Here is a 23262-nt window from a genome sequence, read left to right on the forward strand (position 1 = left end):
AGCCAGTTTCACCATCTTGGCCAGCCTGGTTTTGAACTCCTGACCTCATGATCCACCCACCTCAGCCTCCCAAAATGTTGGGATTACAGGCGTCGAGCCCCCACGCCGGGCTGATCTCCCGGTTTTTGATAAGATGTGGAGCACCTTCCTGCGATTGGTCTGGTTTTTGTAGCTCCCCTAGGCAGCCCTGGGAAGATGGGAGCGAGGCTGGAGACGGGATGTTGCCACAGCCAGGTGTGAGATGGGGGAGCCCCAAGTTAGGCTGAGGCTAGAACGGAGGCAGAGCATGGGACTGAGAGCCGTCCTGGGGGGGATGGTGGGATGGTGAGGATGGACGCCGGGGCTGCCAGCGACAGACATCCCGTCTCCTTGTGGCTAGGAAGCCCCCTTATCTCCTAAGCAAGCAGTGCTGAGGCAGGCAGCGCCGAGCCTGGGGGATTTGATGGCACAGGGTCTTGGCTCTTTCTTCTGCTCTGACTTTTTCAGCCATTGACGAGGCCAGATGGCGGTGAGGCCAGAAGAGAGGGGTCCCCTCCTTTTGCCTCCTCCCCACCGTTTTTTTTGAGACGGAATTTTGCTCTTGTTGCAAAGAGCAAAACTCTTTGCTTAGGCTGGAGTGCAGTGGCGCGATCTCAGATCACTGCAACCTCTACTGCCTGAGTTAAAGTGATTCTTCGCCTCAGCCTCCCAAGTAGCTGGGATCACAGGAGCTTGGTACCACGTCTGGCTAACTTTTTGTAATTTTTGTAGAGATGGGGTTTCACCGTGTTGGCCAAGCTGGTCTTAACTGACCTCAGGTGATCCCCCTGACTTGGCCTCACAAAGTGCTGGGATTGCAGGTGTGAGCCACCTCGCCCAGCCTCTTGTGCCCCTTTTTAAGACCAAGGACACCCTTCCCAGATGCCCCTCCGCCCTGCTCCCAAGACTTCCCCCACATTTTACTGGAACTGCATCCCTTGTCCATTCCTGAACCAATCCCTGGCAAGGGAATGGGAAGCAACTTCCGCCCACTCCACGAGGTCACTCTCCTGTGGGTCACTCCCTGAACACACCAGGGACACTTGCTCCTGCTCCTGCCTCCGCATGGAAGGCCCTTCCTGATCCTTCCATCTGGAAGAGTCATCTTTCAAAGCTGCTTCCGGCCGGGCGCGGTGGCTCAAGCCTGTAATCCCAGCACTTTGGGAGGCCGAGGCGGGTGGATCACGAGGACAAGAGATCGAGACCATCCTGGTCAACATGGTGAAACCCCGTCTCTACTAAAAATACTAAAAATTAGCTGGGCATGGTGGCACGTGCCTGTAATCCCAGCCACTCAGGAGGCTGAGGCAGGAGAATTGCTTGAACCCAGGAGGCGGAGGTTGCGGTGAGCCGAGATCGCGCCATTGCACTCCAGCCTGGGTAACGCGAAACCTCCGTCTCAAAAAAAAAAAAAAAAAAAAAAAAAGCTGCTTCCAAAGGCACTTCCACCTGCAGGAGGGGTTGGGGTCTCCTCTGGGTCCTCACAGCCACCCCTACTGGATGTGGCCAGTTTCTGTAGGTCTCAGAAATGGAACCTCTTCCCAGCTCCATGTGACCATAATCAGCACAGCTGGCCATGGTGAGGGCTCCAGCCCACTGGGCCTGGGCCTGGAGTGGCCACAACCCCTGACCTTACCCCTGCCCAGGTTTGGGCATGACCTCAGAGCAAAGCCTCAGGGGAGGACTGGAACTGAAAGAAAAACACCCATTTGATGGAGAAGAAAACTGAGGCTCAGAGAGGGGTATGACTTGCGCAAGGTCATGGTCAGGGCCAGTCTCAGCTCCAGGCCTCTCCCTCAGGCCTGGGCCCTGTGCCCTACCCCAGGGCTCCTCAGACTTCAAGGGTCACCGTCAATCACTCGGGCAGCCTGTGAAAATGCAGACGCTGGTTAAATGGGCCGGGGTGGGGCTGGACTTGCTATGTCACCCGCTCCCAGCTGCCACTGGCCTGCAAGCCACACTGGGGGTGTCACAGTGCTTGCTCAGGGAGGCCCCACGCTCAAAAGCCCGGAGGCCACTGCTTTAGGGTGGGTGGGGTGTGGGTAGGGTGTGAGTGGGGAAGCCACTTCAAGAAACCCCAGTATCTGTTCTGGTTTTGTCAGCCATCTAGGACACCAGAGCTGCTGGAACGTTTTATTAAGTTAAGAGGTTCAGGGAGCAGGAGAGAAACACCTTTTGCATGGCATGGCCTCAGAGGAGGCTGTGGGGCCATGAGGCCGGCTGCTGGCTCCCTCTGTCCCGAGCCCCACAGTATGGGCCATGTGGGGCAGGAAGTGTTAGTAGGAGGTAGGGTGGGAAGAGGGTGGTGGGCTCCTGCCTCTCCCCTGCAGAGACAGCTCGCTGTGGCCGCTGCTGCCTGGGCCTCCGCCAGACCCCTGGGTCAGGGACACCAGCCCAGAAGCCCAAGAAGAGGGTGGCTGGAGACAGAGCGGGGGACCAGGGTTGGAGGCACACAGCCACCAGGAATTGCTTTTTGCTTTTTTTAAAGTATAAAGTGTTTTGGAAAAAAAGGAAAAAAATCTATATAAAAATCTTTTCACATATAAAATCCTGAAGAAGGTGCAAGACCCAGTGCGAGGGGCGCGCTCAGATACGCAGTGTGTGTGTGTGTCCGTGTGTGTCTGTGTGTGTGTTTGGTGGGTGCGAGTGCATGTGTGGCCCACAGAGGGTGGGAAGAAAGCTTGGCTTTGGACTTCCATCCAGCAGGGAAGGAGGGTGGCTGCTCCTCCAGGCTGGAGGGTCTGCAGCTGGGCAGGACCTGAAAGACAAGGTGTGGCAGGGCTGAGGCCTGGGCTGAGAGGCTGCGAGGCCACCCGCAGGCCAGGCGAGCGTGGTGACTGGGTCCTTCCACTGCCGCCTTGCAGTCCTGAGGGTGCAGCCAGATCTGCTCTTCCCGGCTCCTTCCCAAGTAGCTCGGCCACAGAGTGGCCTCTCCTGTGTCTTAAGAAGTCCATGGGGACTTGTCAGAAAGAGGACGTTTCAGGTAGATGTGATGTTGAAAAAGCAAAAATAAAACACTTTGTGCAGGTGCAGCAGCTCACGCCTGTAATCCCAGAACTTTGGGAGGCTGAGGCAGGTGGACTGCTTGAGCCCAGGAGTTTGAGATCAGCCTGGGAGACAGGGCGAAACCCTGCCTATAAAAAAGTACAAAAATTATCTGGGCATGGTGGTGGGGGCCTGAGGTCCCAGCCACTCGGGAGGCTGAGGTGGGAGGATCCCTTAAGCCCAGGAGGTTGAGGCTGCAGCAAGCTGTGACTGCATTACTGCACTCCAGCCTGGGTGACAGAGCAAGATCCTGTCTCAAAACAAACGAACAAAACCACTTCGAGCCCCGCTAAGTCCAGAATCAGTTAAGACTAACCAGGACAGAGGCCCCGCCTCGGTGCGCAGTGTCCGAGTGTGAGGTGGGTGGAGGCTCACTGTGGGTGAGCGTTACACGTGCCTCCAGCCCCGAGGCGGGTGTGCGCTGAGCCGGCTGTGGCTCCGCACTGCGCTGCCCAGCTCTGGGAGAACAGGCTCAAGCAGATGAGGCAGCCTGCGGCCCGGGGCTGATGGGATCTCAGCGACAACCTCGTGTTGCTGGCTTCATGGTCCCTTTCACAGAACGGGAATTGGAGGCCAGGAGAAGGAAGTGCCCTGGCTGGGGTGGCCCAGGGAGTCCTGGGTGTGGGAGAGCCTCAGCCCCTGCCCAGCCTGCAGGGTGCACGCCTCGGCACCCACCTCTACTCAGCCAGGCTGTTGCGCACGGCCTCCTTCTCCTGCAGGGCGGCCATGGCAAGGCGCAGGTGCTCCTTCAGCTGCTCGATCTCCCGTTCCGACCGCGTCTTGATGTGGCTCAGCTCCACGTAGACGTCCTGGTACTTTCCCGAGGTGAAGCGCTTGTCCTGCGCGGCAGGAGGAGGCTGTGAGGGAATGAAGCCTCTCCCTCCAGCCCGGCCCACCTGGCACCTGGGCAGCACCAGCAGCCAGACCTCCCTGGAGCCCCCTTGCTTCATACATCCAGGTGGCTCCCCCAGGTGGCTCTGGTCTTGGTCTTACCCCTCCCACCCCCCTGGTACCACCCAGGGACACAGGCATCATTGGCATCCTCATCCTGTTTGGGAGGAGATTTTGCCTAAGAACGAAGAGCAGTGAGTGGCTGGGATGAGAACCAGGTCAGCCTGGCCGGGTGCTCGGGCCCTTCCCGTGAGTTCGTGCCAGCTGTTCTTCAAGCACGGTAAACATGTTCTGGCTGAAACATGCTTACAGAGTCCACTTCCCGCCCCAAACTGACAGCACCAGGCAGGGACATAGCAGCCAAGGGTGGGCCAGGTGGGCTGCAGATTCCCACCTGGGCTGAACCCTGACACTCCCAACTCCTAGCAATGTGGCTATTCTCACTTGAGTGCAAGGTCCACACCGCAGAGATCTGGGGCTATTTTGTTCATATCTGTCTTCCCAGCACCTAGCGCAGTGCCTGGGACCTAGTAGGTGCTCAATAATCATCAATAAATTGAATAATGCTAAATAAATAGAAGCAAGGATGGCCTTGGGCAAGTCACTTCCCCATTCTTAGCCTCAGTTTCCCTGTCAGTGAATGGGGATGATGACATCTACATGGGAGAGGCACAGGAGAGCCTGAGGAAGGATGAGGCAAGTGGAGGGCTTGGCACAGGGCAGGTGCTCACAGGATGGCACCCGGGTGGCTCGAGGCCCCCACGGCCCCACGCGCAGTGGCAGGACCTACCTCCTGCATCAGCCGGAGCTCGTCGCGGAGGCACTGCACCTCCTTCTTCAGGTACTGGAGCTCATTCTCCTTTACTCGAAGCAGCACCTGGGGACATAGGTGCCAGGCTGACCCAGGGCCAGAAGCCAGGGCTGCCCTGGCCCACAGCGCCCTGCAGCCTGCCTTCTCTCTGCCTCAGGCCCCTAGAATGCAGTCCCTATCCGCACCCAAACCCTGGACATCCTGGAGTCGGACTCCTCCAGGAAGCCCTCTCTGATTCCCCTGCTTTCCCTTCCTTTACTCTCACCCCTGTCCAGCCTGTGTGAGTGGCTATTCTCGCGGTCAACTCTGCTGCAGCCCCTCATGCAGCACCACGCTCTCACCTCTGGGGTGAGGAAGAAGAAAAGAAGCCCTACATAAACCTGAGCAGCCGGGTCACCCCACAGGCCACCTCACTAACCCCTCCCAACCCTGAGGGCCAGGTGCTGCTGACTTGACCAAGGAAGAGACAAGTTCAGCCAGGACTGGGGAGGCTTAAAGGCTCAGACGGGAGCCAGACTGCCTGCTTCAAGTCCCAGGCCAGCTGTGCAAGCTTTGGGAAGGTACGTGCCCTCCCCGTGTCTGTCTCATCTGTAAATGCGGACAGTAACAGTAGCCAACGTATGCAGCTGTCGGGAAGATTAGATGAGTTAACAGACCAAAAGGACTTCCAGAAGTTCTAGGCAGAGGGTGAGTCTCACCTAGGTGTTAAGAAATAAAATACCAAGGTTGGGTGTGGTAGCTCATGCCTGTAATCCCAGCATTTTGGGAGGCTGAGGCAGGCGGATCACTTGAGGTCAGGAGTTCGAGACCACCCTGGCCAGCATAGTGAAACCCTATCTCCACCAAACATATAAAAAAAATTAGCTGGGTGTGGTGGTGAGGGCTTGTAATCTCAGCTACTGGGGAGGCTGAGGCAGGAGAATCACTTGAGCCGGGGTGGCAGAAATTTCAGTGAGCTGAGATCGTGCCACTGCACTTCAGCCTGGGTGACCAAGTGAGACTCTGTCTAAAATAAAATAAAATACTAGAGTGATCCTGGGATCACACACGCACATATTTTCTTACCCCAATACTTCCCAGTAAGGGAGGTGCTAGGGCCATTTTACAGATGAGCTACTGGGACTCAGAAAGGTGGAGTGACTGGCTGCGGTACACGGCAGGCAGGCGACACAACCCAGGTGGGAGAGCAGAATTCTGGCAACTGGATGCACAGTAGATGTTCTGGCCGAGTTAGGCTGGCCCAGCCACTGGGGGACTTGGAGTTCCCGTAGCAGGTGATACCCAGCCTGTGGGCCCCAAGAACCACTGGGCTGCCTGGCGCTAGTGTGGGCACTCACCTCTAGCTCACAGGAGCTCCGCTCGTTGCTGCGCCCGCAGCCGTTGCCCATGCCCTGCGAGGCGATGAAGCTGCGCAGCCGGTCTATCTCCTCTGACAGGCGGGCATGCAGCTCCTGGGAGGGGCACAGTGGTCAGGGTAGGGGTGCCGGGACCCACCCACATTCCCCCAACCTGGAGCCAGGCCCACCTGGTTGTGGCGTAGCAGCTCCTGGCCCTCCTGCTGGCAGCGGCGCAAGGTGTGCTCGCGCTCCTCAGCCTGCCGAGTCAGCGCCCCGATCTCTAGGCACTTCTGTGAGTACTGCTCAGATAGCACCTGCAGCTCCCGCTTCAGTGCGTCCACATCTGACCTGCCCCAGAGGAGGAGCAAAGGATGGCATGGGTTATCCTGCCCCTGCCAAGCCTGGAGTCCGGTCATGGCAGACTCAAAGCACCCCAGAACTCGGGGCTTCCCTCTCTAGGTTTGCCTTCAGCCTGCTGTGGGGCTGTGAGCCAGTGACAGCCTCTCTGGATTGCAGGTGTTCCCCCATGACAGAGAGTGGCTTGGAGGAGCATATCTTTAAAGCCCCTGAAGCCTCAACATTCCAATACTGTGCTCTGGGGCAGGGACATACTGGTCAACAGTGACATTGCAGTCCAGCTCTAGGGGAGACTAAAGGGCTGAAGAGGTGGGTGAAGGCTGGACCAGCCAAGACAAGAAGGCGCCTGAAGAGCTGTCTGTGAGGACTGGCATGGGGTCTGCCTGAGGACTTTCTCCTTCTGTTTCTTGCATCCATGAGACCGGTGCAGGAATCTCAGCTAGGGGCAAACTGATGTGTCCTCTGCCAAGGAGTCTCAGCAAAGTTCCTCACTTCGTAACCATTAGGGTGGGCAGCTGGGCCCGGCATCATCTTACTGGTGCTGCTTCCGGAGGCCATCTGGGCCCTGCTGGAGACTCCGTGTTTTGCTCAGCTCTCGGCTCAGCTCTTCCTGGTAGGCCTTCTTCATGGCTTCAATGGCTGGAAGCAGGGCAGAGAGGCACAAGAGAGACTGGAGGGGGGTCAGCAGCACCAAGTGCCACCTGCTCTGAGGTGCCACATGTACCGGTGGAGACAGGACCAAGGAGCGGTGTGCAAAGAGCACTGAACCAGGAGTCCAGAGCAGCCCAGGCTGTGTCATAAACTGAGTGGCTTTGAGCCCATCTATTAAGGGAAGATAATCCTGTTGGATGGACCCTGCTGGAGAGACCTCAGTGTCTGACCACTGGTACCTCCTGTTCTAGTGATTTCTGGGTAGGACCCCACACAGTACACCCTCCCTGCAGACTCAGAGGCCTCTCAAACAAGGCCTATCTGCTTTGCCCAGCCTTGTGGTCAACAGCTCAGGTTCCAGAGTCGGCATAAATCTATGTGACTTTGCACAGGCGACTTAACCCCTCATGCCTCAGGTCCCTTATCTGGAAAACAGGGATAACAAAGTACATTTCCCCATGAGGTTATTGGAAGATGTGTGTGAAGCATTTAGAACAAAGCATGGCTCGGGGTAAATGCCCCAACATTAGCTCCTTCTGGCTTTATCCTCAGACTTGTGAGCGCCTAAGGACCAAGACCAAGGCTTTTTTCCCACTCAGGGTTGTTGTGAGGATTAAACAAGCCACATCCATAGTTTTATCCACAATTCTAAGATCCAAAACTTCTGAACATTGTAAGTTTCTCATAATTCTTTTTTTTGGTTTGTTTTTTTGGATGGAGTCTTGCTCTGTCACCCAGGCTGGAGTGCAGTGGCGCGATCTCAGCTCACTCCAGCCTCCATCTCCTGGGTTCAAGAGATTCTCCTGCCTCAGCCTCCTGAGTAGCTAGGACTACAGGTGTGTGCCATTATGCCCTGCTAATTTTTGTATTTTTAGTAGAGATGGGGTTTCACCATGTTGGCCAGGCTGGTCTTTAACTCCCGACCTCAGGCGATCTGCCCACCTTGGCCTTCCAAAGTGCTCGGATTACAGGCGTGAACCACCACACCTGGCTGGGAGTGTATCTTTTCTGCCTCAGTTTCACCTTTTCAAGTAGGGGCTACAGGCCAGTTCTGGGGGCTTCCAACCCCTGCTGACCCTTACCCCAAATGCGGCACTGAGACCCCTACCTCTTATTTGATAAAATCCTCCCTAATTTGGCCAGGAGGAGCCTCAGTGGGGAGGCTGAGGGCTCGGCCCACTGTGCCCCACCCAGGGTCCACACCTGAGGCCGTGGCTGCTGTCTCCTCGGCCAGGAGCCACTCCTTCTCCTGCTGTAGTCGCTGCAGTTCTCGCTCGTGGTGCCGCTGCAGCTCCTCCATCACCTGCTGGTGTGAGAACTCCATCTCTGCCAGGCTGCGCTCACATGCCTCCTGCGGGCCGGAGGCCAGGGTGTCAGGGGCTGCCTGTTCCTCTGGCCCTTTCCCAGACTCCAGAGAAGGCCCAGGGGCAGGCGCACCACCTCTTCCTGGGCCCTGGCACCTCCAGCCTGCACCTACTGCTGCTCCACCCGCCACCCCATGGCTCCTCGTTCACAAACCTCGCCTTGTCGCTCCTGCCTCAAGCCCTCCAGGGACTCCCTCTCCCACAGAGTCAAGTCCCTGCTCCCATGGCTGACGTTTGCGGTCTCATCCCCAGTCCTTCCCGCCAAGCAACCTTGTAGTTATGGTTGCAGCACGTTCACACCTCTGAGCTTTTAGCTCATGCTATTCCCACTGCCTGGAACACTTTTTTGGCAACTTTACCTCCCTGGGGAATTTACTGACCTGCAACCCAGTTTAAATGTCTCTCCTAGGTCTGTCTCTGGGCAGCCTCTCCCCTGCCTCAAAATGTTCTGCTTCTGCCAAACCATAAGTTCCCTGAAGACTGAGAACACCTGACTGGTGCAGTCCCCAGGGTCTAGGCCAGGGCCTGACATGTGGCAGGTGCTCAGAAAATGAGCTGAAACTGATGACATAATGCAAAATAATGCTTAGTAGACAAGATGGGCAAGTATCTCAAAGACTAGTAATACCCACTACTGGGAGTGTCCGCCGTGACGGTGTGTGTGAGGGGGGTGGTCGGGTGGCATCATCACATTTTGAGACCCCACTGGCTGACCTAGCAGGCCCACTCCTTTTCTGATCCCACAGAAAGTCACATGTGTACAGACACTCCTGGAACAAGGATATTTCTTCCCTACGGCAAGGTTGGTAACAGATGAAAACTGGAAACAATCTAAATGCCTATCAGGGGAACTCTGGAATAAATGATGGGATCGAGCTTTACTTTTTTTTTTTTTTTTTGATGGAGTCTCGCTCTGTTGGCCAGGCTGGAGTGCAGTGGCATGATCTCGGTTCACTGTAGTCTCTGCCTCCTGGGTTTAAGCGATTCTTCTGCCTCAGTCTCTCAAGTAGCTGGGATTACAGGCAACCACCACCAGGCCCGACTAATTTTTGTATTTTTAGTAGAGACAAGGTTTCATCATGTTGGCCAGGCTGGTCTTGAACTCCTGACTTCATGATCCACCCACCTTGGCCTCCTAAAGTGCTGGGATTACAGGCGTGAGTCACCACGCCCGGCCTAGACAGAGTTTTTATGTGGATGCTATGGAAAAAGACCCCCAATCCGGTAAAGCTGGCTTCTGACATGCGTGGTATGATCTCACTCACGGGAACAAATGTGCAGACCTGTCCGTCCCAGTCCTTGGACACAAAAACACAGAAAAGGTAGGGAGGAGATTGTGGGGGGCAGAATGACAGACCCCCAAAGTTGCCCACATCCTACTCCCAGGATCTGGGACTGTCATGTTACGTGGCATAGAGGAATTCAGACTGCTGAGGGAATTAAGGTTGCTAATCAGCTGACCTTAAAATCGGGAGATTATCCCAGATTATCCCTGGAGCCCAGTGTAATCCCAAGGGTCCTTAAAAGTGGACGAAGGGGCAGCAACAAAGAGTTCAAGGGAGGTGTGACCAGGAAGGGATGGTCAGAGTGACGTGACGGGAGGACTCAACTTCTCTTCTGCAGGCTTTGAAGATGAAGGAAGGGGCCAAGAGCCAAGGGACCTGGGCAGCCACCAGAAGGGATGCAGGGGCACCTGCAGAGGAACACAGTCCCGCCTCGGCTGCAGGGTGGCAAGACCCATGTTAGCCTTCTCGCCTGCAGAAGCGCGAGGTAATGCATGTGCATTATTTAGGCAGCTGTGGTGACCGGTTACAGCTGACACAGGAAACTGAGAGGCAGGCAAGGCGGCAGCAGCCACCCGATGTGACCCCGGGGTGGCAGATGGCAGTGGAAGGAGTGTGAGGGTGTTGATTTCTTTCTTTTTTTTTTTTTTTTGAGACGGAGTTTCGCTCTTGTGACCCAGGCTGGAGTGCAATGGCGCGATCTCGGCTCACCGCAACCTCCGCCTCCTGGGTTCGGGCAATTCTCCTGCCTCAGCCTCCTGAGTAGCTGGGATTACAGGCACGCGCCGCCATGCCCAGCTAATTTTTTGTATTTTTGGTAGAGACGGGGTTTCACCATGTTGACCAGGATGATCTCGATCTCTTGACCTCGTGATCCACCCGCCTTGGCCTCCCAAAGTGCTGGGATTACAGGCTTGAGCCACCGCGCCCGGCCGAGGGTGTTGATTTCTAATCTTTCAATTCGTTTGAATTATTTTTGAAAATGTAAACATGTTTTTTAAATAATTTAAAAAATGCTTAAGGTAATTAAAAAGGGAAGGGGAAGAAGAGCCAGGGAAGAAACTGAGGCAGAAACTGAGGCACAGAGGGCCAGATGAGGGGCTGTCTCCCCCCAACACAGGCCACCTCCCTGCCTCTCCGGCAGCCTCACCTGGGCTGCAGGGGATGCTATGATAGAAGGGTGAGGGCCAAGAGCTTCAACTGGAAACAGTGGTGGCTGTCCCTGACTTCTGTCCCTGCCCTCTATATGTCTCCCGGCTTGGGACAACAGAACATGGCTTTGGACCTCAGAGGGGGGGTCCTCATCCTGGCTGCATCTCAGAGTGAACCTGAACAAGCCCCTCGCCCCTCTGAGCTCCAGTCTCGGCATCTGTAAAGCAGGCCTCACAGGACCAGCCCCCTTGGCTCCCTGGGTACGGGACAGGAACCTTGTGCAGAGGGAGACCGTATGCCAGCCATACCCACCAGTGGGGAGCCCAGCAACGTGGGGCCGGGGACTGGGCTTCTGAAAAGGGCCAGATCAGGCAGGCAGACCTGGCAGCTCAGGGGTGCAGGGGCTGACATCAGGAGGTGGGACCCAGCTGATGAAGAGGGACTCCTAGGTGGCCAGGGAATGCTCTGTGACCTACCTTCCTGAGTGGCCCAAGGTGTCCTGATTCTGGCTGCTGCCTCTAACATGCATATCAAAATAGGTAAAGAAATGCCTCTGTCACCCACCACAACAGTGGGGAAGGGTCCTCTTTATCAGACATCCAGTGGGTGAAGCCCCAGACCACCCAACAGCTGTCCCACAGCGGCAAGCCCCCAAGCCCTGAAGGAAGGGCACCCACTCAGCCTGAGACACCAGCTGGGGAATCCCTCCCCAGCTGTCACTCCTCCAGGTCCACTGAGTTTCCAGCTGCCTCCTCCCATGCCTGAGGGCGACACAGATGACTTTTCTCTGATTGACGCCCTCCGCATCTGGCGTCACTCCTCCACCTGCCTGGTCTTCAGCTCTATTTCTCGATTACTCCCTTCTCCCCTCCCACCTGCTCCCCCTGCCCAGGCCACTGTAACGGGATAAAATGCTGACAGCCTGTGGTGTCATGTGGGGCATGTGGGGACCAGAACGCCTGGATTCCAGACACAGGTCTGCCCACAGCTCAAAGATCACACCCTTCTGTGGGCCTCAGTTTTCCCACCTGTAAGCTGAGAAGCCACAGCAGTGCCTTTCAGACTTCCCTGTAGTGGCAGAGCCTTTATCCAAAGGAAATCGAAAGCTGGCTCTGTGAGTAAAATGGACAAAGACGGGCTGGTGCAGTGTTCACACCTGTACTCCCAGCACTTCGGGAGGCCAAAGTGGAAGAATCACTTGAGCCCAGGAGTTTAAGACCAGTTTAGGCAACACAGTGAGACCTTTCTCTACAAAAACAGTTTTTTAATTAACCAGGCATGGTGGTGTGTACCTGTAGTTCCTACTCAGGAGGCTGAGGTGGGAAGACTGCTTGAGCCCTAGAGTTCAAGGCTGCAGTGAGCCATGATTGTGCACTGCACTGCGGCCTGGGTAACGGAGAGACCTCATCTCTAAAAAAATTAAAATAAAATGGAGAAAAATGAAGCTGCTCTGATTATAGGTGGGTACAAATGGGCCCCAGCCCCACCCACCCAGAAAGCAAGCCCTGGAGCGCCTTAGAACAGAGTGCATGTGAAAGCCCCGTGGTTGGGCTTTCTGAGGTCCTCTCACCTGCCTCATCTAGGGTGCTGGGCCCCTAACTCCCTTCTCTGCCCCAGGGAGGGGCTACAGCACACAACACTGGCCTCTCACCTGCCCCTCCCCAGGACAGGGTAAGCCCCCAGGTTCACCCTCTGTGTCCCACCCCTACTCCTATGCCTGCTCCTCCATCAGTGGAACCTCCATCCACTACTCTGCCCCGGCATGGTCTCTGGGCTTCCTTGCAGGAGCAGCCCCAGCCTCAGGGCCCCCGAAGGCATCTCTGTCTTCCACAGATCTGGTCATCCAGTCCTGAATTCTCCTTCCTCCAGACCCCTGACATTCACCCTCCTATAGCCACTAACCTAGCGCCTTCTCCCAGCCCCTTCCACTCCGACATCACTTTCCTGACGTCACTGCCTGACCCTAAACTTCCAAAAGTCTATGGAGTGAGCTTTATATATATAAAAGATAGATTCTCACTGTCACCCAGGCTGGAGTGCAGTGGCAGGATCTCAGCTCACTGCAACCTCTGCCTTCCGGGTTCAAACAATTCTGCCTCAGCCCCCAGAGTAGCTGGGATTACAGGTGCACACCACCACGCCCTGCTAACTTTTGTTTTTTTTTTCTTAGCAGAGAGGGGGTTTCACCCTGTTGACCAGGCTGGTCTCGAAAATTTGACCTCAAGTGATCTGCCCACCTCAAACTCCCAAAGTGCTGGGATTACCGGCATGAGCCACCATGCCTGGCCAGAGCTTCTAAGTCTTAGCTGGAGGCCTCCACGATAGGCACCAACCAGCCTTTTTTCTCAAGCCCCAGACAATACCTTCCTGAGAGCCCCCTCATGTGACCTCCCCTTGGAAACTTCTAGAAGGCTCCTCCTGCCTGGGGCCTGTATCTCAGCCTTCTTTTCTACTTTAGGTTATGGTATGCTGACTGCAGACAGTTGATTGTCAAATTTTTAGGAATTCTGTGATGTAGCTGTTAAGCACAGCCATTAAAAATTAAATTTATATACTTATCATTAACTACATTAAAGACAAGGTAATGGATACTCAAATTTATTAATTTCCAATTATTTCACTGTTTTATTATGTGTGCTCTTGGGGTCAGTCACATCTACTGTATCTGTGTGGTGGAAATCCTACAGAATGATCTGACATCTCTTCCCAACTCTGTGTCCAGGGACTTCATGCTGGTAACGCAGCATCAGCCACAGTGGGAGTATTCACACCATGGAATTGGTAAACGATACACGGCAGGGCTTGATTTATTGTTTGGTTGACTGTCTAGACTTAAGCTTAAGTGATAAGAAAATGCTAATAACGCAGACTGAACTTAAAAGTGTGTCACAGCTATCACCATTATATTGTAAATAGAACAAAGAATTGCAAAAATATTCACAATAGGATATTCTCAGATATTCTTTTTTTTTTTTTTTTTTTGAGGCGGAGTTTCGCTCGTTACCCAGGCTGGAGTGCAATGGCGCGATCTCGGCTCATCGCAACCTCCGCCTCCTGGGTTCAGGCAATTCTCCTGCCTCAGCCTCCTGAGTAGCTGGGATTACAGGCACGAGCCACCATGCCCAGCTAATTTTTTGTATTTTTAGTAGAGACGGGGTTTCACCATGTTGACCAGGATGGTCTCGATCTCTCGACCTCGTGATCCACCCGCCTCGGCCTCCCACAGTGCTGGGATTACAGGCTTGAGCCACCGCGCCCGGCCTATTCTCAGATATTCTTAATAAAAAACGACTATCAGATTTAGCAAAGAAGTCATGCACAACCTGGACCAGTAAAGTTTTGACAAATGTCTCATCATCTTACTCATTACCATAGAGAAAAGTGTCAACCAGTATACATGCTGAAACAACCTGTTTGTTAATTAGTTGTGGATACAAGAGTATGGAAAAAATCACTGAGAGCATTCTGAGAAAAATCCATTTGCTATATGGAATTCACAATAAAATTATATATTGGTAAACTGGGTACTAAACATTGTTTTTATTGGTAAAATTTATAATAAACTTACATAGGTATACACACACTTTTTTTCTAGATAGTTTGTCCTAGTTGTGACAACCAAAATTGTTCCCAGACACAGCCAAATGTCCCCAAGGGGGACAAAATGGACCCAGTTAAGAACCACTATCCTAGGCAGATGGTGCATTCTGAGGGCCAGTGGAGACTCCCTCCGGTCCTGCAGACCTCCTGTGGGGGGCCTCGGCCTGGTGGGCCTCGGAGGATTTCCCTGTGTTCAGGGAGTGACTCTTGGGGCCACTGGTCCCCACTTCCCTGGGGGAAGGGTCCGAGTGCAGAGGGTCACACGGGGACTCACAGGCTCTGCAGTTAGCTGGACCCTGGCTCAAATCCCACCTTTGACACCTGCAGGCAGGGTGACCTCAGGCAAGTCACAGCCTCTCAGAGCTCAGTGGCCTTGTCTGTAAAATGGGCACCGTGATCAGGCCCACCAGCTGTGGGGAGATTAAATGAGATGACGCATGTCAAATGCCTCACACGGGTTTCAGCACACACAGGAAGGGCTCCCAAAATCTCGGCTGTTTTCTGATAACACTGCAATCAGAAACCTGCCCCTTCCCCACAAAAAACAGGCCCCCAGCCTTACCTGTGAGATGTAGCCAGGGGGGATGGGGCCGTCCTCCTGGGATCTCGGTATACTCTGAGGAGCCTCCCCTTGGAGACGCCATGCCTCCAGCTGGGCCCGAAGAGCCTGAACCTATGAGGGAGGAGGGTGATCAGTGGGGCCTGGAAGCCGGGGCAGGGCTGGTGGAAGGCAGTGGGGAGCCCACAGGCTGCCAGCTCCACACGGCTGCAAGCCCAGCGTCCCTGGGAGGCTTAGGAATGGCTCAGGGTCTGAAAGAGGGGCAAGCAGCCCTGGAGTGAGATGGGGCCAGGGGACAGGCTGGGCGGTCAATCACCTGGGAGAGCCTTGGCCCAGAGAAGACTAGACAGGGTTGGGAACAGGAAACTGTGGTCACAGATATTTACACATCATGTAGGTGACAGAGGAAACATCTTTGAGCCTCAGTTTTCCTGTGAGTAAAACTGCTAAGGTCCACCCTAAGAGTGGAGGCTGCTGTGAGGATTCCATGAGTCGGTGCAGGCAGAGAAGCCATGCACAGAAGATAATAAACACAATTTAACGGTCTCTCCCGTCTTCTTCTTTTTAATTTAAGACAAGGTCTGGCTCTACTGCCCACGCTAGAGTGCAGCGGCTTGATCTTGGCTCACCGCAAACTTGCCTCCTGGGCTCCAGGCATCCTCCCACCTCGGCCTCCCAAGTAGCTAGACGACAGGTGTGCACCAGCACACCCAGCTAGATTTTGTATTTTTTGTAGACGTGGAGTTTCACCACGTTGCACAAACTGGTCGTGAACTCCTGGGCTCAAGTGATCCTCCCACCTTGGCCTCCCAAAGTGTTAGGATTACAGGTGTGAGCCATTGTGCCTGGCAGGTCTCTCCCTTCTTTTCCCACTTCACTTCTCTGTGGTCGCTAAGGGCAGAACTAGGGGAAAAACAAACAAACAAAAAAAACCAAACCAAACTACTAAGATCTAAGGAAGAAGATTCTTGTTCACAGGAGTGGAGGGTATACACTCACAGCAGATCAGGGGTGAGCTCTCCATCCCTGTAGGAGTGCAAGACAAATGCCAGGGCATGGACGCAGGGACTGGAGGGGCGCAGGGGCGAGGGGCCTCCTAGAGAGCCGGCCGTGGGGCCTACCTCTTTCTCCAGTGCCTCATGGCTGTCACTTTGGGGCCCCCGGCACTCTCCACGGCTCTGGTTGAGCAGGGCAGTGAGTGGCACCCGCTTATTCTCCCGCAGAGGCAGCTTCTCCAGCTCCTGCCACTTCTTCTCGATCTCCTCACTGAGCCGGCTCTGCTGGTCCTCAGTCAGGGGGGCACCCAGGCCCCGGCGTGGCCCCTCACCAGCGGGCACCTCTGGGGCCCTGCTGTCTGTGGCCTCGAACCACTTGCGCCGCTCCTCGGAGCGCTGGGCCAGGTCCCGCTCCAGCTCCTCCTGCTTGGCCAGGCGGTCGGGAGCACGGGCCGAGGTGCGGGCCCGCTGCGGGGAGGCCTGGGTCAGCGGGGAGAGCTCCACGTAGTCCAGGGCCTGCCACTGCCCGTCCGCCTTCCGAGGGCCACCTCGGCTGATGACCTCAGAGCCTGCCCGCTGCTGCCCTGCCTTCAGGGGGCCCTTCTGGGTGCTGTAGCTGTGTAGCGCATTCTCCTTATTAGAGTCCGAGAGCCTAGGGCACCAGCAGAGCCACGTCAGGTGGGTCCTCTCCCACTCAGTCCCACAACGAACTCTTCTGGAGTGACACCTGTGTGCCAGGCCCTGTGCCAGGGGCTGGAGACAGACCCCAGGGAAGGAAGCAGCCTGACCTGAGCTTCCTGGCTAACAGACCCCGGGAACATCCCAGCTCCACCACTTGACATCCCAGGGGCCCGCCAGGTCACCTGGCTTCCCTTGCCCCCTCTTCTTGCAGGTTTCTCAAGGGACAGGGCCTCTTGCCCTGGCTGAAGTAGAGCAGTGAGATCATAGTTCACTACAGCCTTAGACTCTTTAGCTCAAGTGATCTTCCTGCCTCAGCCTCCAGAGTAGCTGGGACTATACTCATGCACCACCGTGCCCAGCTAATTTTTTAAATTTTTGGTAGAGATGGGGGTCTCAATATATTGCCCAGGCTGGTCTCGAACTCCTGAGTTCATGTGATCCTCCCACCTCATCCTCCCAAAGCACTGGGATTACAGGTGTGTGCCACCACACTGGCCTCATTGCCCTCTCTGAGCTTCAGTGACCTCATCTGTAACGTGGGACAGCACCACCTCTCGAAAGATGGATGTGAGGACTGGGTGGGCGAGCATGGAAAGCAGGCAGAAGGCTTTCTGCCAATGGTGATCAGTGAGTTGCTGCAGGAGACAATGGCCTGGGTTCCCGAGGCTCAGAGTGGTAATGGGGGTGCCCACAGTCACTGCTGATGGGCTGAAGGCAGGGACCTCGGGGTGCACAGAGCACAAGCTGTAGAGACTCTGAGCATCTATAGCAATTTCTATTTTTTTTTTGAGACGGAATCTCGCTCTGTTGCCCAGGCTGGAGTGCAATGGCACGCTCTCGGCTCACTGCAACTTCTGCCTCCCAGGTTCAAGCATTTCTCCTGCCTCAGCCTCCCAAGTAGCTGGGATTACAGGTGTGCGCCACCGTGCCCAGCTAATTTTTGTATTTTTAAGTAGAGATGAAGTTTCATATGTTGCCCAGGCTGATCTTGAACTCCTGCACTCAAGTGATCGTCCCATCTCAGTCTCCCAAAGCACTGGGATTACAGGTGTGAGCCACCACACACAGCCCAGCTCCGTTTAACACCACACTCTGGGTTGAGCGCAGTGGCTCACGCCTGTAATCCCAGCACTTTAGGAGGCCGAGGCGGGCAGATCATGAGGTCAGGAGATTGAGACCAGCCTGGCCATGGTGCAACCCCACCTCTACTAAAATACAAAAATTAGCCGGGCATGGTGGTATGTGCCTGTAGTCCCAGCTACTCAGGAAGCTGAGGCAGGAGAATCGCTTGAATCCAGGAGAAGGAGGTGGCAGTGAGCCAAGATCACGTCACTGCACTCCAGCCTGGCGACAGAGCAAGACTCAGTCTCAAAAAAAAATTAAATTAAATTAAATTTTAAAAATACCACACTCTGTTCCCACTGCCCAGCAGCTCCAAGTCCCAGCCCACCATGGCCATCTGGGGTTTATACTGTGGGGGGCTCTGCCACTAGGTAACTCAGCTCTCCTGCCCCAATGCCCGTGGCAGCCTCCAGAGGGAGTGGGCTCTCCATCCCAGGAGGCATGGGTGCCGATGCCAAACTACTTAGCCACCCCTTTCCAACACAGGGTTAGACACAGCCCCCATGGCAGAGACAGAACAGCCCTCTACCAGGGGCTTCTGACTCACAGGATCTCCTTCAAAGAGAAAGGGCCCCATCCAGCACATGTGAGGAGGCAGATCAAACCTCTCACCCTCAGTGTATTTCAGGATGATGCCAAGAATGCTCACTGCTCTCTTCCCACGTGGATAGGGAAACGAGGGCCCAGAAGGCAAAGCCCTCAGTAGAAACCTGCTCAGGGATGGAAGGCCAAGTGCTTTCCCCACGGCCCCAGTCCAGCTTAGTACGTACTTGGTGACATCTGGGGCTGAGGTTGGACGCACGGTCTTTCTCAGAGCCTCAATCCAGTTCCGCCGGATGCCTGAGGTCATGGCCGACAAGGTATAGACAGCATCCTTGGTCTGTAAGGCCACCGCACAGGTTGGTTGCCACATGGCCAGCCCCATCTCCCTCCCCACCATGGATCCCGGGGGGGCTGACTCTTCCTTCCCAGGAGGTGTCTAAGGTCTTGACTCTGGGGTGGGCACGGGGTACAAAACCTCCCTTCCATTGGCCCAGGAGGAGCCCTGCTGGCTCCAACGTCTTTCCACATACGCTAAGTGTTGGCATCACAGCTCTGTCTGGCTCTGAGGACAGAGTCTCTGGGTAAATGAGTGACAGGGATCTGGCCTCCATGGTGAGCCATGTTCAATACCAAAAACTCTCCCAGGGGCCTCCAGCCATGCTGCCCACCACCAGCCCCCAAGCTGCACGCAGGCTCACGTGGATCTGGAAGCCGTAGTTGCGCTGCACCGCATACTCAGTGACGTCCGTGCAGGAGCGCAGGTCGATCTCGCCGTCCAGCTCATCTGCCTGGAGCAGGAGGGCCCACTACGGTCCACATGGGCCCTGGCGTGACCCACCCCACTGACCCCAGCCAGGCCACCCCAAGCCCTTCTGGGGGTTCATCAGTACATCCCTGAGCTCACCTCCTCAGCAGTGGAGTCTCTGTAATATTTGAGGCTTGAATCTGTCAGCACAAACCAATGCTTCTTCCACTGCGAAGTAGAGGTGGTGGTGAGCGAGGGGGAGGGAGGCTGCAAGGAGGGTAGAACGAGAGAGCCAGTGTGTGCGATTGGACAGGTGTCCTGGGTGGCTGCCAAACTGACTGTGCTGCACACAGGAGGGGTGCGGAAGCAGGAAATGCTGAGTTGAGACCTGGCCCCTCCATTTCCTCTCTGAGCTTCAGGGGCAGCATCTGTGAAATGGGCTGGCTTCCCCTCCCTTTCCTTCTTGGAGCCCTTTTTAAGATGACCAAGGCTCCGCGGGCACCCCAGACCCAGTGCAGACAGGGAGGGGTGATGACTTGTGTAAGCAAGTCAGGGACTCAGTGGGGCCAGGACTTCATGTCTTTTTCCATATTCCCCAGATCATCACCACGGTCAGGGACAACAGTCCCTCCGGGCGTAGGACTGGATGGAGCCCTGGGGTAGGGGTAGGAGTGAGTGCCAGGCACAATCTGCTTTTTTTGTTTTTTTGAGATGGAGTTTCGCTTTTGTTGCCCAGGCTGGAGTGCAGTCTGTGCGATCTCAGCTCACTGCAACCTCTGCCTCCCAGGTTCAAGCAATTCTCCTCAGTCTCCTGAGTAGCTGGGATTACAGGCACCTACCACTGCCCCTGGCTAATTTTTGGTATTTTTAATAGAGACAGGGTTTCACCGTGTTGGCCAGACTGCTCTCAAACTCCTGACCTCAGGTGATCTGCTCAACTCGGCCTCCTGAAGTGCTGGGATTATCGGCCTGAGCCATCGCACCCGGCCACACAGTCTGCCTCTTGATCTGCAGGCTGGCTGCCCACATGTGCAGCAGGTGAGAGCACACTAACCTGTACGTTTAGGATTTGTGATTGGGTGCATTCCTGCACTGCCTGTCTCTGCTCCAGCTCGGGGTTAGATTGGCAGGACATGTAGGAAAGGGGTGGGGGCGCCAGAACAGCCCAATATTATGCCAAGCCCAGCCCGCCTCTGGGATTCTCCATACTCCACTGTAATCCCGGTCTTGGCCCGCCTACTGCCAGGGTCAGTGCATGTCACCCGGTCCCCAGCCCTCCCGGGGTTTCCTCGCATCACCAAGCCCTGTCTGTGCTGTTGGGTGTTTCAAGTACTTAGTTTTCTCTCCTCAAGAAGACGGTGAGTTTTCAGGGGGCATGCAAGGATGACACTTTCTACTTCTTTCCACATTGCCTCCCTGAGAAACAAGGTTTAGCACCCAAGAGCTCCCTTGCTTGCTGTGTGCCTGTAGGCAAGTGTCTCCACTTCTCTGAGCTGCAGTCTTCTGACCCATAAAGGAGAGCTATAAGAAGTCCCTATGCCTGGCATCAGTCCTTCATGGGAGCTGGAGGTGGCAGTGAGCCAAGATTGAGCCACTGCACTCCAGCCTGGGTGACAGAACAAGACTCTGTCTCGAAAAAAAAGAAGTCCCTACACCTTCCGGTGAGGTAAGAGGTGCCTGACCCTCTCTTGTATGTATGGCTGTCATGGCCCTTGGCACGGGCATGGACACCAAGTCATTGGGTTTGTTCTGGGAGGCCGGGTCTCTTAGAACCATTCTGCTCTCATTGAGTGAACTGAGTTGCTACTGCAGACCTCAACTGCCTCTCTGTAAAGTAGGACAGGAGCTCCATGCCAAGTGGCTTCTTTAGCTTTTCCAGGCCTAGCCTACGACGGTCTGAGATGGAAGCTGGGTGGAACTCCGTGGGCCTCAGGTGTGCTGAGTTCTCAGCCCCACGTGCTCCTAGGCCTGGAAGAGACTGACACCCTCGTGCGCCTGTCTCCTGTCTGTGCACCAAGGGGTTGAGCTGGCTGAACTCCCAGGGCCCTTCCAGCTCGGACATTCCAGAACCCTGTGATAGAGGATGAGTAATGGCCAGCTCTGGGTGGGGCCCGTAATCCCTCTGCCCTCCGGGGACCCTGGGTGGGGAGGCCGGGAAGGGGTCACTGGCCAGGTGCCAGCCTTTGTGTGAGCCTAGAGAGCAGCCGCCAGGGGCGGCGGGCAGGCAACGGGTAAGGAAGGCTGTGGGCTGGAGGGAATAAAACATGTGGGCCGGAAACACAATGAAATCCCCTCTGGCTCGGAGCCCTCCCTGGCATGCAGGCTGCACGCAGACCGGAGCGGTAGGCGCATGCAGGGCCGGGGTGGGGAGACGCTCCCGCCCAGGCAGGGCGGGCAGGGAGCCAGCCTGGCAGCCAAAAGAACAGAGCTGGGAAACGGCCACTGTCCCTACTGGTTCCAAGGACACATATGCCACAGGAAGGGAAGGGTCTTTAGCTGAGCCCACAGTAAGTGCCAGGGGCTGTTGGCACCTCTACACGCTTGATCTCTGTGACCTTGTTATCCACGTGGAAAGAATTGTCATTATCAATTATGCTCATGTTACAGATGTGGCCACTGAGGCCTAGAGGAGGCTGTGACTCAACCCCAACTAGTGGGGCTCCAGGTGGGTGAAACTCCAGCACCTGTGCCCTGAGCCCCGCCCCTTCAGCCCAGGCTTTAGGAATCTGTGTCTCGGGCCAGACAACTTCCATCAGCCTTTCCACCCAAGACCCTCGACTCCCAGCCAGGCTCCTACTGAGGTGGGAGGGCCAAGAGGCTCTTGATGAGATCAAGGGATGGGGCACTGGGCGTGAGGGGCTAGACGGCCCCCACCCTGGTCCCTTTTACACACTGCAGACTGCTCCAGGAGGCAGAAGTCTGATGGGCAGCACCTGCCCCCAGGGTTCTCACACCAGACCTGACCCCCACCCCCACCCCACCCCCAGAAGCCAGGGACAGCTCAGCCTCCTGGGCTGCCGGACATCAGCACAAGCCAGCCTCCTCCCGGCCCCCCTTGGTCCTCCTACCTCTCCAGGCTCATCCAAGATTGACATCCATCCCTTCTTGAAGTTGAGCAGATCGGGCTGTGGGGAGAGGAGGAGGGAGGTGAGTCGGGGCCAGCAGGAAGCTGATGGGGGTTGGTGAGGGGGACATGCTGCACCCACCCTGCCTCCAAGTCCTGTGGGATGGAGCTCCTAGGAAGCCAGCCAAAAGGGCTAAGGGCCGAGGTAACCCCCAGGTCCAAGCAGGCTCTCCAGCCACTGAGGCAGACCTAGCCCCTTTCCTGATAGCGGCACTTGGAGAGCTGAGAAGTTGGACTGGGCGGGTGGCACGCTCACCCAGATGTCCCAGGGCCCTCCCTCCAGCCCACCCCTCAGCCAAGAGTGGGAGAGAGGGGCTGGGAGGACTCCGCCTGTAAAGAGACCTCCTTAGAGCTCAGAGGGCGGCCCAGACCAGCGGCACTGCGCAAACTGTCCAGTTCCTCCCTCTGATGAGGACCAGGTGGCCTGAGGGGACCACACCTCATGTTTCTGCCTAGCCTGCCCCATGGGCCCCACCAGTCCTGCCCTTCCCTTGGCTCCAGGAGACTATGGGAGGTAGAGCCAGTCGCAGGCTGGGGTCAGGAACCCTCTGGTCCCCCCCAGATCTCTTTGGAAAGCTAAGGTACGTCAGTCCCAGCGAGCCCTACCTTCTGGGTGCTGCCCAGAGGGGCACAGCCCCGGAGTCTGGGGGCTGCCAGCTGTAGCATGTTCCATGGGGGCCGTGCCAGGCACCCCCACCCAGGCTTAAAGAAGTTGCTCATCCCAGCATTTTTCTCCCCATGCCCATCTGGTGGGTGCCAACCACCAGACCCTCCCTGCCTGCTGGGGAGACCTCTGTCATCTAAGTCCTGGTCCCTCTGCGGTCTCAGCTCCTGCCACCAGCTGGGAGGAGGTGGCCACCTGTTGCCATAGCTCTAAGCCTACCTATCAGCACCTACATCAAGGCCTCACTAGGCCAAGGTGTCTGGTTGCGTGCAGAGAGCGAGTGGCATGGCTCAGTGGGGTGGGTGGTGACAGTGGCAGCT

At 55.9% G+C, this 23262-nt stretch overlaps 1 protein-coding gene across 11 annotated transcripts in view; it reads right to left on the reverse strand.

Annotated features, from left to right (window-relative positions):
• Positions 1-2111: 2111 nt before the first annotated feature.
• Positions 2112-23262, reverse strand: part of TRIOBP (TRIO and F-actin binding protein) — a 73902-nt gene continuing 52751 nt past the window's right edge. For 5 of the 11 annotated variants that reach the window (XM_039463033.2, XM_074391114.1, XM_074391118.1 and 2 more), the window contains 13 exons: positions 22223-22279; positions 19314-19421; positions 19108-19197; positions 18637-18746; positions 16190-16715; positions 15072-15182; positions 8314-8461; positions 6996-7098; positions 6291-6450; positions 6103-6216; positions 4745-4831; positions 3739-3902; positions 2112-2776 (listed from right to left, as the gene is read on the reverse strand). In XM_039463033.2, coding sequence (XP_039318967.2) covers positions 3741-3902; positions 4745-4831; positions 6103-6216; positions 6291-6450; positions 6996-7098; positions 8314-8461; positions 15072-15182; positions 16190-16715; positions 18637-18746; positions 19108-19197; positions 19314-19421; positions 22223-22279 — 1776 coding nt within the window. In that variant the 3' untranslated portion in view covers positions 2112-2776; positions 3739-3740. Of the gene's footprint in view, positions 2777-3738; positions 3903-4744; positions 4832-6102; positions 6217-6290; positions 6451-6995; positions 7099-8313; positions 14920-15071; positions 15183-16189; positions 16716-18636; positions 18747-19107; positions 19198-19313; positions 19422-22222; positions 22280-23262 lie in introns of those variants that run through there. The other 6 variants (XM_074391122.1, XM_074391113.1, XM_074391115.1 and 3 more) reach the window with 3 other exon arrangements.

This window comes from Saimiri boliviensis, chromosome 21, assembly GCF_048565385.1.
Source record: "Saimiri boliviensis isolate mSaiBol1 chromosome 21, mSaiBol1.pri, whole genome shotgun sequence".
Classification (NCBI taxonomy): Eukaryota; Metazoa; Chordata; class Mammalia; order Primates; family Cebidae; genus Saimiri; species Saimiri boliviensis.